The sequence below is a fragment of the Mesocricetus auratus genome, unplaced genomic scaffold (genome assembly GCF_017639785.1).
Source record: "Mesocricetus auratus isolate SY011 unplaced genomic scaffold, BCM_Maur_2.0 Super-Scaffold_4256, whole genome shotgun sequence".
NCBI lineage: Eukaryota > Metazoa > Chordata > Mammalia > Rodentia > Cricetidae > Mesocricetus > Mesocricetus auratus.
In genome coordinates, this window is record NW_024429182.1 from 105,450,553 (window position 1) to 105,463,572 (window position 13,020).

Consider the following 13,020-nt stretch of genomic DNA (forward strand, 5'->3'; position numbering starts at 1 on the left):
TCAGTCTATAAAGCCTGATTGGGAAGAAGCATAACACCATGGGCTTGGCAGAGGCAGGGACAACTGGACATGTTTCTCACCAGTGGTAGCACAGCAACTTGAGTTAAGAATACATGTGAGAGCCGGGCGGTGGTGGCGCACGCCTTTAATCCCAGCACTCGGGAGGCAGAGGCAGGCGGATCTCTGTGACTTCCAGGCCAGCCTGGTCTACAGATCAAGTTCCATACAGCCTCCAAAACAATACAAAGAAATTCTGTCTCGAAAAACCAAAAAAAAAAAGAATATATGTGAAGAAAAGCGAAGATTTATAATTAGCTTTGGTTTGCAAATGAAAAAAACAAAATCATGTCTCCTTTACTTTCTAGTACACTTGAATGAGAGACAATTAACCACCATACAAGTATTTTTTAAGTGTGTGTGTGCACACGTGCATTAATATGTATATACACGTGCATTCCTTGATCATGCTAAGTACAAACTCCACTACTGAGATACAGTCCTTCCAGCAGTGACCTTTAAGAAGACATTTTTAAATTTTGTGTATATAAACATATGTGTGTGCATTCGTCTGTGGACGCCAGAGAACAACCTCAGATCCCACTCCTCAAAACCTATCCACCTTGTTTTGAGATAAGGCCTTTTACTGGCCTGGAGTTAGCCAAACAGGCAAGGCTGGCTAGACAGCAAGCCCAAAGGATCCATCTGTCTCCACCTCCCCATGCTGGAAGGAGAAGTGTACACCATCACACTCAGGTTTTAAGAAAAAAAGACAAACAAAACATGAGTTCCAGGAATCAAACTCAGGTCCTCATGCTTCCACTAAGCTGACTGAGGTATCTCCCCAGTCCACATTTTTCTTAATGTTTTCATTTTTACCCTATCAACAGCCACAAACTATGTACTAAACAAAGAAAAGCAGAGAATATTAATTTGTTACTTTCTGAATCTGGAAAGAGAATTAAAATAAACTTCTAGCTATAGCTTGCCGACTACTAAGAATGCAATGAAAACAAATAGACCTTTTTGTCTGATATTTCAATTTGCTCATCAAGAAGAAACAAACACTTAGGACACAAATGTATATAACTATCACCATCCCCCATACAGCTTTCCTACTTCAATGTATATTGAAGTGGACAAGCAGGAAGGTACAAGATACAGATTAACAAGATGTGTGAAGACAATATATGCTAAGCACGATAACATTCAGTGTGACATGGAAGAACATGGGTGTTGTCAAGACCATGGTCCAGTTTTTAAAAAGGAATGAGAAGGCAGGTGTGGTGGCACACCCTGAATCCGAGCAAGCACTTTGGATGCAGAGACGGGTAGATCACAGTTTGAGGCTAGCCTGTAGCATGCACTGAGAATCTGTCTCAAGAAGAAAGGGGATGGGTCACAAATAGGGTACAAAACAAACGCCCAAATATAAGGCAAAAATAAGACACCTGCCACCATAAGAGTACAGACTTGGCCAGCTATACCCTACAGATTTTGAAATAACTTGCATTGGTGGTGTGTGCCAAGGAGCTTAAGACACAGATGAATGGATGAGGCTGATAAAGGCAGGAAAGGCAAACTGAGAGACAATGGAAGGTAACAATGTGGGCTGAGGAACAGAGACGGGAAAGGAAAGAACATGTGTGGAGGACAGATTAGAAACTGGAGCCTCAGATTGAAAACCTATCAATGCTACCAGATTCTGTTTTACCCCATTTTTCCCTTAGCCTAAGACAGGGTCTCACTATGTAGTCCAAGCTGTCTTGAACTCATGACACCCCTCAAGTCTTGGTCTCCCAAGTGCCAGGATTACAGGCATGAGTACCAACCTAGGCTCAGGAGAGTGCTCTTAATATAGTGAACAGTAGGAAACCATGGCACATTCTGAGCAGAAGCGTGACTTGATTCAGGTGGTTAATGGGACACATGGGAACAACAGTGGAAAGGGATCTACAGAGACATCAACTAGACTTGTTTTCCACAAGTTAGGATGTCACAGCAATGGGGTTTCAACAACAGTGGGGGTACACAAATGAAAATAAAAGACTACAGATGGAATCAACTCAAGCATCACAAGTGAAAAGGTTACAAGAGGAAGGAGAGCCCAAAATAACTGACACTTCCAGTGAGGAGGACTACTGAGCCTTGGGCAGTAGATCAGTACTCATCCCAAGTATACAAATGGACTTTGGACTCCCATCCAACAATGAGAGCTGCACTCTCACCCTGAACTCTTGGGGGAGGGTCTAGGCCCTGCCCTGGATGAAATGACAGCTAGGGACACCCCCATGGAGGGCCTCACCCTCCCTAGGGAAATGAGGGGATATGGGGGGGGTTGGTGGGAGGGCATGGGAAAAGAGGGAAAGGGAGAGGGACCTTGAGTTGACATGTGAAGCAACCTTGTTTCTAATTTAAATTTAAAAAAATAAAATATAAAAAAAATAACTGACACTTCAGACTCTATGGTCTTCTTTCTGCTCAGATACAAGGTTCTCTCCTCAAACTGTCCTCACACACTTAAGCTTTTCTAACTGCTGTACTACACATACACACACACACACACACACACACACACCACCCTCTCTCAGCTATTTGTTTCAAGATAATCATTATAAATTATAATCATTTTAATTACTTTGTGTGTATAAGTGTTTTGCTTTCATATATGTCTGTGCAACAAGTGTGTGAAATACCTCTGGAAGACAGAAGAGGGCATTAGATGGTTGTGAGCAGCCATGTGGATGCCAGGGATTGAACCCTGGTCCTCTGGAAGAGCAGCCAGTATACTTAAGCACTGAGCCATTGCTCCAGTCCCCCAGCTGTAATCTTCTTAATATCTATTGGCAGAAAATGAGATACTCGGGAAAAGTCAAATTTCTGTCTCCAAAGTCATGCTTGATGATATAAATATATCATCAAATGTTTTATAATAATTGGCCTGAAAAGAGAAAAAGACCTACAAGAAACTTCACGTAGAAATATCAAGAGGCAGACTGGAACAAATGATTAAAACAGCTGATAACTCTGTGATTCAATTTCCCCATGAATAAATTAGAGACATTAGCACCAAAATGTCACAGATAGGGTCACTTTGAAAATGAATCAGTCAACATGTATAAAGTGCTTGGAACACTGCCTGGCACACAGAAATAGCTCAAATGGTATCCATTATTTAGTATTGGGATTATTAGGGGGCTGGAGATGGGGAGGAGAAAATTAGACTGAGCACAGAACAGTTGAGGTGAGAGACCACCTAGAAAGGGTGGCAATGGCCTACAAGCAGCCATGGGGGAAACAGTGGGAATAAGTGTATGAGTGTCTTCCTACTGCAGCCAGAAGGGACTGAAAGCAGACAGATGGGAGAGGTCAAAGGGTTGGAGCAAATGCAAGCTCTGGTCTGATTTCTGTGGCTTTAACTCCCTTTCAGACACACCCAAATTCCTCTTGGAAATCATTCTTGTTCCCTTCTCCCTCTATTACTCTTATGATCCTATAGAAATGAGGTAGGAAAGAACACATGTTTTTTTCTCTTTTTTTAATCCTTGCCCCAAATGTAAACAGAAGGCAAAGAGGTAAATACTAAGGAAAGGTACAAAGTAGCCATGGATGCACAGTAACGGAGAAACAGTGTGGCTACATCTACCCAGGCTAGTGCCACGGTACTGAAGGTCCTCAGAGTTCCCAGGCTGAGACTCCAATGCCATCACATACTGCCTGACAGTCAAAACAAAGCCAATTTTTATTATACCTTTTCAGACAAATTATTAAATGATTCAGGCTCATTATAATTTTAAAAATATGGAGAAGTAGAAAGTATAAAATGAGATTTCACCTATTGCTGATTTTTCTACCACTGCTAAAAATTACCCTTCACTCTGTGCAGTTACAAACATACTTGCAAACATATTGGACCCTGTCAAGGAATGGTGTGGCTCTCTTAATATCATCCCCTTACTGCTCCTTGAGTTGGAGTGAGTTTGCTCTTTGCTTCTAAGTCTCCCTTCTTCCTCCCCAACTCCTGCCTTAAAAGTCATCGTGGAGCTAGACAACCTGGCTAGTCCTCTTGCACAATCACCAGTGACTCTGCTTATTTCCCCTCTTCCATGACAAACTATCTCCTTGCTTACTGCCATTCCACATAGCACCTTTGAAATTTTTCCATTTATCTTGTTGCATTTTCTTCCATCTTCCAATAATTCTGTCTTCTACTTGATCACTACCTCTTCTTAAAATCCTAGATCTTGTCAATCCCAATAACACCAATCTTGCAGTACTCTGAATGTCAGGCATTCAAGTTCCTCCTTTCATTACAGTTCACTGTTTCTATCACAAGTCCCTAAATCCATCAACGTCACTACTGTCCTTTTCCTCACTCATCCTCACTACCCTGCTTACATGTCTTAAATCCCATGGCCAATAACTGTAATCATGCCCTTGATGATGGTCTACGGCCATGCCCACTTAGTTATCTGGGCTGGCCTAGGAACAAGTGATCCTCCTGCCCCTGCCTCCTGAGTATCAGAAAATGCAAACACACTTCACCATACCCAGCTGAACATCTCGAAGAAAATGTCTTTACTAAGTCCTCTGTTGTTTTTTTCCATCATGACTTTCCAGCTTATCTGCATATTGAAACAGGTTCAAATAAGCTTCCTGCTCCACCTTTTTTCTGAACTCCTGACTCAAGTAGCAGGTCTAGGAACAAGTTCTTCATCTCCTCCCATGCCCAAACGTATGCCTCCCAAAGCCTTCCCCATCTTAGTAAATGACAATTTCATCTTCCAATCTCTTCAGGTCATGAAACCATCCTCAACTTCTATTTATCTCTCACTCCACTTTTAATTCATCAACTACATCTTCAAAAAAATTCCTGAACTTGAATACTTCTCACACTTCCACTAATTCAAGCCAACACAATACTTTTTTCAGTAGTCTACTCTTCCTGCTCCACCTAGTTCTACTCCATAGTCAATTCTTAACACAATAGCCAGATCACGTTTTAAAACATTAATCAGAACATGTCGCTCTTCTGCTATTGATACTCAAGGCTTCTCACCTAATTCTTAATACTTAATTCTTTACAATAGTCAAGGTTCCCAGGGAGTCTGTCCCCCTTTTCTGCCTTCCTACCCTGTCTCCTACTTATCCTTCCCTTGCAATGTAACCTAGCCACGCTGGCCTTAGAATTGTTCTCACCGGACACACACTTATCTCTGAATTTGTGTACTTGTTCCTCCCTATGCCTAGAACACTACATAGAAAGATCTCCCCCCAGTCACTAGAATAGTGCCTAGAATAAACAGGCACCCAATAAAAATTTGAAGACAACATTTGCTGGTCTAGATGTAGTTTGTCTCCTGTAAGAATACATGTGTTGAAAGTTTGGCCATGATCAAAGATGTTGGTAGTTGGTGAAATCTGTATGAGGCGGAGCCTAGTGGGAGGTAATTAGGTCATTTGAGGCACTCCCCTCTAAGGGCTTAACTCATGAAATGAACCTTCCTGAGACTTGTTATAAAATCATGGCCTCCTCCTGTGTTCTCTGACTCCCTGTCTTAACATATATCTCCTCTTATTAGTTCCTGCCATATGATGCAGCCACCAGAGTCAATGGCACATTACAGCTTAAACTATCATATTCAGCATGGTTCTATCATTTATAAAGTACTCACCTTCAAATACTTTGGTATAGCAGTGGGAAATGGATTAGTGCAATACTGTACACTCATTTTGTCTGTTTTCATTTATCATTGATGCATGAACATTTTCCTACATTGTTAGATGTGCCTTAAAACAGTAATTTTTAAGTGCTGACAATACCCAATTTTACAAATACACCACAAACTAGTTACAATTTTGACTTGGTTTACAAATGGGATAAACTGGATGTATCTTCCTTTGATTTTTCTAAGTTTCAAAAGTGTCACTTGTAAATGGGCATCTACCTTAGAAGATTGTTATGAAGACTAAATAAGAATGTGGAATATGCCGGGCGGTGGTGGCGCATGCCTTTAACCCCAGCACTCGGGAGGCAGAGGCAGGCAGATCTCTGTGAGTTCGAGGCTGGGCTGGACCGACAGCCTCCAAAACAATACAGAGAAACCCTGTCTCGTAAAAAAACAAAAATCAAAACAAAAAACAAAAAACAAAAAACAGAAAAGAAGAATGTGGAATATAAGCAGAGATTCACCACGTCTTTTTATTATTATTATAATTGTTATTATTATTATTATTACTTATAACATACAGCCATCACAATGTCAATGAAAGACTGGAAATACTGAAACAACAGGCTAAAAAGTGACACAATTATTGTTCTTTGATAACTTGGTCAAGGCAACTTCTACAACTTCAGTTAAATCCTATATTTCAAGGAAGAGTTGTTATAATTCCAATCAGATATGAAAGACTAAGCATGCAGCTTACTGACAGAGCATTTGCCTAGCATAGATAAGGCACTATTGAAAAAAAAGAGAAATATAATAGCCGGGCGGTGGTGGCCCAGCACTCGGGAGGCAGAGGCAGGCGGATCTCTGTGAGTTCGAGGCTGGGCTGGACAGATAGTCTCCAAAACAATACAGAGAAACCCTGTCTCGTAAAAACCAAAAAAAAAAAAAAAAGAGAAATATAATATACAGAACATATATTCAATAAACGTTAATTTATTTACAATTAGCAAATAATAACTACAACTTTTAAATATTGTGAGTCACAACAAAAATATTTTTTATAATTCTCACACACACATATATTTTCTAAATATAATAAATATTACCAATGTAGAACTATTTTTATTTGTAATTATATGTATGTGTGTCTCTGTGTAGGTGCCTGCTGAAGGCAGAGGCATTAGATCATTGTGGATCTGGTCATAGGCACTGTTATGAGCTACTTGCCATGGATGCAGGGAACCAAACTCCAGTCCTCTGCAAAGGCAGTACTCACTCTTAACTTCTAATCATCTGTCCATCTCTTAGAAATTCCCTTTTTGATGAACAATTACCAAGCAATAAAATTTTATATAAATCCCTATTTTTTTTTATTCATTGAAAAAGATAGGAAAACTAACTATGTATAGCCAACAGGTTGTGAGCTGTTATAATGATAAGGTGAGCAAGGAAACACTAAACAGATGTCTTTTGAGGCAGACTGTAGCCACAGGAGTGCTATCAAAGCACAGTTTTTCAGTGTTTTTAATTTCGCTCAGATACAAATTTGAGTATGCACAAACTGAGGACCTTTAGAATGTAATCATCTCCACTTCTCTAGGAACTTCCCCTCAATCCCAGGCCAATTCCTGATTATGAAAGATACTGGTCTGTGCTCAGTATGTAGGCTGGTAGGTAGGTAAATGACTAAGTATAGCAGTCATGAGTACTATCTTTACCTCGCGGCACTCCAAAACTCTTGTCTCTCTACTCTGTCATTCAGTACAACTGATAAACCAGTTCAAGCCAAGAAACTTGTGGGGGAAAAAATGATCTGTGTCATATTCACTTTGAAGCATTTGTTTGACTTTCCATGCTTCCTTTTTACAACCTTTTAGTCATCATGAAAACCTATGTTGAAAGGAAGACTTGGTCAGTCCCTTGCTCATTACATTGGAAACAAAGTAAGATGAATATATTTTTCTTATGTGAAGTCACTGAATTTTTTGAAGTTTTATTATAGCAGCACAACCTAGCTTATTCTGACAGGTATTACAAAATAAGAGAATGACAGTTATATTAGAACTAGAAACTCACTGAAGTTTTTCCAGAAAAACGAGATGTTATAAATACATGATATAACTCGATTGGAGTTGTAGAGGGCAAAAGGTCCTCACAGACAAGCAGAATAGTTCAAACACATGGTTGTCTTCAAAAGATGTGTACTGATTTTCTACCCAGAAGGTTGGGGATGGATGTAATTAACAGCTTGGTGACCTGCTATCTGTAGCAGGTCACCCTGGCTCCCCCAGTCTTCCTGTCTAGCTCATTATCATTTTCTCAGTGGGTAGAACCCATTGATATGGGAGATGTAACTTGTACTTTACAACAGCCTAGGTGGCTTCTGTGCTATCTGTAGGTCTAGTCCTGACTCCCACAGACTATTAGGTTTTCTCAGTCATTCTTCCTAGACTCTTATCTTGAGCATTGTTTCTAAGTCAACAGTACCCATCTTTATAGATGAGGCCATATGTACTTTGCAAAGAGTTTCAACTAAACTTTTCTTAAGCTTTGTTATACACATGGGATTAAGTTAATTATCACCAAGAAACTTTTTTCCAAAATTGTGCTGAGCTTAATTTAAATATGACTAAAATAAACTGCCCAGTGTCAGACCCTGGAAATTTGAACCAACCAACACCAGCTAAGTCGTGTTGAACCAGATTTCCTTCTTGCCTCATGTGGGTCATTATTCTGCTGGCCCTAGTGTTTGCAGAGATCCCTACACTCAGTCCTGTGGCTATAAAGTAGGATAATAGCATCTACCTCATAGTATGGCTATCAGGATTAAATAAGTGAACTTACCATATTGCCTAAAACACATAAAGCTTTCAGTAAGTATTAGCGGATTTTTACATTACCAATATATTAGACACATGCTGAATATTTCATTTTACTTCTTCTGCTTCTTTAATTTATGGTCTTTTTCAATTCAGTTTTTTATTAAGATGTACTATGTAAATAAAGTCTCTGCCTATAATCTCAGAATGGAGTCTGAGGGAAGAGGATCTCAAATTCTAAGCCAGTATATGATCAGCAGCAGGACTCAGTCTCAAAAGAGGGAGAGAGCAAAAGTCTACCTACCAGGTAGTAGTACTGTGTGAGCATTAGAAGTGAAGATAAGTAAGACATGTCATAAGGACTCCTCATTACTGATACTTTCTTCTGCAACCTGCCTATAACCAAACTGCAGTCAAAAATATGCAGTAGTAGAAAGGCAAATGTCAAATTGAAATGTACTTTGTAGTTGTATTTATAATTTGTTTAAAGTCAAGATGAAAATACTGCATAGGAGCAACTCACCAAGGGCAATTAATGTTCTGGTAAACCCTAGAATCTGTGCCACACTACTGCTCCTAACGCAGAGCACTAGATGAGTACAGTCAATCTTATTCTAAACATTAGTAAAAGCTAATTGAGAAGGTTAAGCAACTAGCCAAGATCACATCACAAGTTAGTTGAAAGGCTGATTCTAGAACACACTAAAGTGTTCTGTATCTAAATCCCATTGAGCACAAAATGTGCTAACAACAGTGAAACCCCTAAAGTTAATTTGTATTTGGTTGCATTTTGATAAAACATTAGGCACTCAGCTACTGGAAAGAATTAATGTTTTAGTAGTCTTATTAATAAAAGGTCATCCTAACATCTATTACCAAATTTTCCCACCACATTTTGCAAAAACTCAAAATAGTATTAAAAAAAACAGAAATGGTTTGATATTCTTTTTATATGTCTATAAAAGAGAAAAAAATCATTTCAAGGAAGAAAAACATCAATTCCTATCTTAGCTTATAAAACAAGGGTTGAAATGAAATGAAACAGAAAAAGTTCAGAGATATTTTCATGTTTTCCAGAATAACAATTTTAGCTATAAGGAATTATTAAATATATTATTGGGAATGGAAAGAAGTAAATTAAAGCATTAAACAACAGAAAGATGAAAATAATTTGACTACCCAGTGATTTACACTGTGCTAGATAAGCACTTTGCACATATCACCACATTGCCTAAGAAACCTGTGAAATGTATAGTATAGTTATTACCATTTTGCTAATTATATAACTGAGGCTACCTCCAGGCAACTCATCAATTTACTCAGATGAGGCAAAACCAGAATTCCTTCTCAAAGCTGTTTATCTCTAGAGCCTGTGCTCTTAACTATTACCATATTTAACTTCCACCCAGCTCCCCAACCTCCACCAAATAGATCAAAGTCAATCCATCACATCTAAGAGGCCAGCTCTATGACCTTCAAGACTCCATCCAGAAACAACTCCATCATCAAGCACAGCAACAGTTAAGAATTCATACAATACTAGTCATGCTGCAGGCCTAGGGGAAAGGTCAGCAACAGAAACTAATAATGAGGAGAAGGAAGTGGGAAAAGATAATTATCAATATCCTCTTCCAAGCAGCTCCTTACAGCCGCATTTTAGTGGACATCAGACTACTGAGGCAAAAATTAGGAAGGGGAACCTGAAACAGGAACAGAAAGCAGAACTGAAACTATGTACATACATCAAGACACTCCAGCTCCCTGATGCCCTCACCCCACAATGAGAGAAGGAGATGTGGAAGGCCTGCAGGAGCCAGAGGCCATGAGGTCGACGCTGGAACAAGGCACAGACTAACAGAAATGCTGACCAGCAGTTAAGAGGAATAGCTGGTGCAGATGACTAGTAGTTTCCAGGAGGCCTAATCACTGCAGTCCCAAGTTAGGCCAACGCAAAAGTCATAACCAGTCCAATGGCTGAGCAACGAGACGGATAAAGTAACCAAGCAGAAATAAGAACAGATAAGAAATTCAAAAGTTGGAGAAAGCACTCCTGGGCACAGGCAGAATTAAGAAATCTGCCAGAAAGAAGCTGTTCCTTGTGCTTGGCATGATGTGACCCTTGATTCTATTTCTATTTAAACATCTGCCTTGCTTGCTAAGACATCTTTGCCACCTACAGCTAGAATGACATGTTGTCTTGAAGCTTTGTTGTACACTTAAAAATGTGTTAAGTGGCCACCAACATCCAGCTATTAGAAGTAGTTCTGGCCAGGCGGTGGTGGCGCACGCCTTTAATCCCAGCACTCAGGAGGCAGAGGCAGGTGGATCTCTGTGAGTGCTAGGACAGACTCCAAAAGCTACACAGAGAAACCTTGTCTTGAAAAAAAAAAAGAATGTATAACTGGAGGCTAGGCAGATAGCTGTCAGTAACGAGCCTGAGTTCTGAATCTCCCACATACATACATTCTCTAAAAAACTGAATATGGCTTTTGCCTATAATCCTAGAGGTGAGGAAGCACAAACAGGAGAAGCTCATTGGCCAGTTAGTCTGAATTCAGTGAGAAATTCTGTCTCAAAGATTTTTTAGAGCAATTAAGGAAGAAAATCTTCTGCAAACATCCACATACACACATACATACATACATACATACATACATACATACATACATACATATATGTACCAGTATGCACATGCACATACCCACACTAACATGTACATATACTACACAAGTATACACACACATTGTAGCTCAGTTGGTGCTTGCCTAACATTCCTGTACTACATAAACCAGACATGACAGTAAAAGTGTCTAAAAGTATAAAACTCAGTACAAACCTAGGGTATGAAGTTTTACTGAGTAAAACTGCCAACTATTGAAAAAAAATTTTAAAGTCTTAAATTATATTAAAAGATGGAGGGGGTGGGGGGATGGCTCAGTGAGTAAGAGCACTTGTGCAAGCATAAAGACCTGAGTTCAGATCAAAGCACCCAAATAAAAAGTCAGACATGGCCCCACACTTGCCTGCAACCCCAATGGATGAAGGGGGAAGGGGGGAAATCACTGGGACTAACTGCCTGCTAAGCGTCCAGGTTCAATGAGAGAACCTGTGTCAAGGGAATAAGGCTGAGAGTGATAGTGCATTACACCTGACCACCTCCTCCCCAATTCATATGTGCACACACCAGTGCAACACACACACACACACACAGGAAAAAGAAAGACAAAGGAAAACAAATTAGCATCATTCTATTCCTATTTCAACTGAGAGAAGCAGTTAAGTGAAGAAAGCAGGCAGGCGCTTTACAGTGCTAGTATTCCATAGCAGGCACATCAGAATTCGTGTTGAGAGAACTAGAGGTCAAGGTTAGTCTCCATACGTTAGAATTCGGGTTCAGAGACCTGGAGTCAAGGTTGGTCTCCATACTTTGGTTTTGGCCAAGGTTAAAAAAGAAAAAAAAAGTTAAGACTGGAGCATCCTCTGAGAGCTGTTTGTGAAGAGTTAAAAGTATGTATTCCGAACCTCCAGAACTGGAGGAAGAAATTTCTGTTGGTCTTTGTTGGGAAACATGGGAATATTTTTATTGATAAATTTTAAATTAGGGCTTAAGGCCACCCACCAGAAAATGTGAACTAAAACCAAAGCAAGTCCTAAGTGTTAGAGTTAGAACTTGAAGTGGGCGGCGGAGCTCCATATCCAGCTTTCCCAGCCAAACCAAGGTATGGGCGGTTGGGACCTGGGACTTGGAACCCCTACTCCCCAGCCTCCGCTTACCTTCTGTTTGAAGTAAAGAACTGAGTAGTTGTAGGCTACAGCAGGGTCGGATGCGGGGTTGGTTGGCAAGTGCAGACGGCCGACGGTCTTTAGCCCAGGCCGGATCATCGTGGCGGCCCCGAGTGATAGAACAGGTAGGAGCAGGAGAGCCCGGCAGCCCATGGCTCGGGAGGGCAGCCAGTCTGGGCAGCTAGAGAAAAGAGGGCCACCGGCAGGAGCGCGCAGCCTAAGCCGGGCCCAGCTCGTAGCTCCGCCCGCTGCAGACTAGCTCCTCCCCGCGGGACACCCAAAACCTGGCAGCTCCCGGCCCCAGAGGCATCGCCTCCACCACACCGGTCACTCGCCTTCCCCCTCCCCGCCCACCTTCCAGTGCGGTCGCACTCAACGTCGGCCTTTATCCCGCGGGGCTTTGCCCATCCTTATCTCTGCCTCCCCGAACCCTATCGCCACCCTAGGGCACGCCACATCCCTGCCTTTGTTGACACCATCACACTGTCCCCACTGCAACACCCCAGCTCTCCGCAAAACCTACACAATGGCGGGGGAGGGGGGAGGAGAGAGACTTATTGACAGTCTCCACCAGGCGTGACAACACACGTGACCTCTCACTCAACCAGAACAGCAACCGTGCAGACCGTGCGACTGCCATTTCCACTTGGATGCGGAAACACTGGGTCTCCCCAGGCAGGCAGCAAAGAAATGGGAGAAGATCGATCTCCCTGCCCTCCTGCAGGCTCCACGGTGCCCGCCCAGCCAGC

The 13,020-nt window shown here is 41.2% G+C and overlaps 1 protein-coding gene across 1 annotated transcript in view; it reads right to left on the reverse strand.

Moving 5' to 3' along the window:
- The window catches only part of LOC101840656 (lysosomal Pro-X carboxypeptidase), a 50,220-nt gene extending 37,647 nt beyond the window's left edge, over positions 1-12,573 (reverse strand). The window contains exon 1 of the mRNA XM_005074113.4: positions 12,263-12,573. Within this exon, the coding sequence (XP_005074170.1) occupies positions 12,263-12,424 (162 nt within the window). The 5' untranslated portion in view covers positions 12,425-12,573. The remainder of the gene's footprint in view (positions 1-12,262) is intronic.
- Between the last annotated feature and the right edge of the window lie 447 nt (positions 12,574-13,020).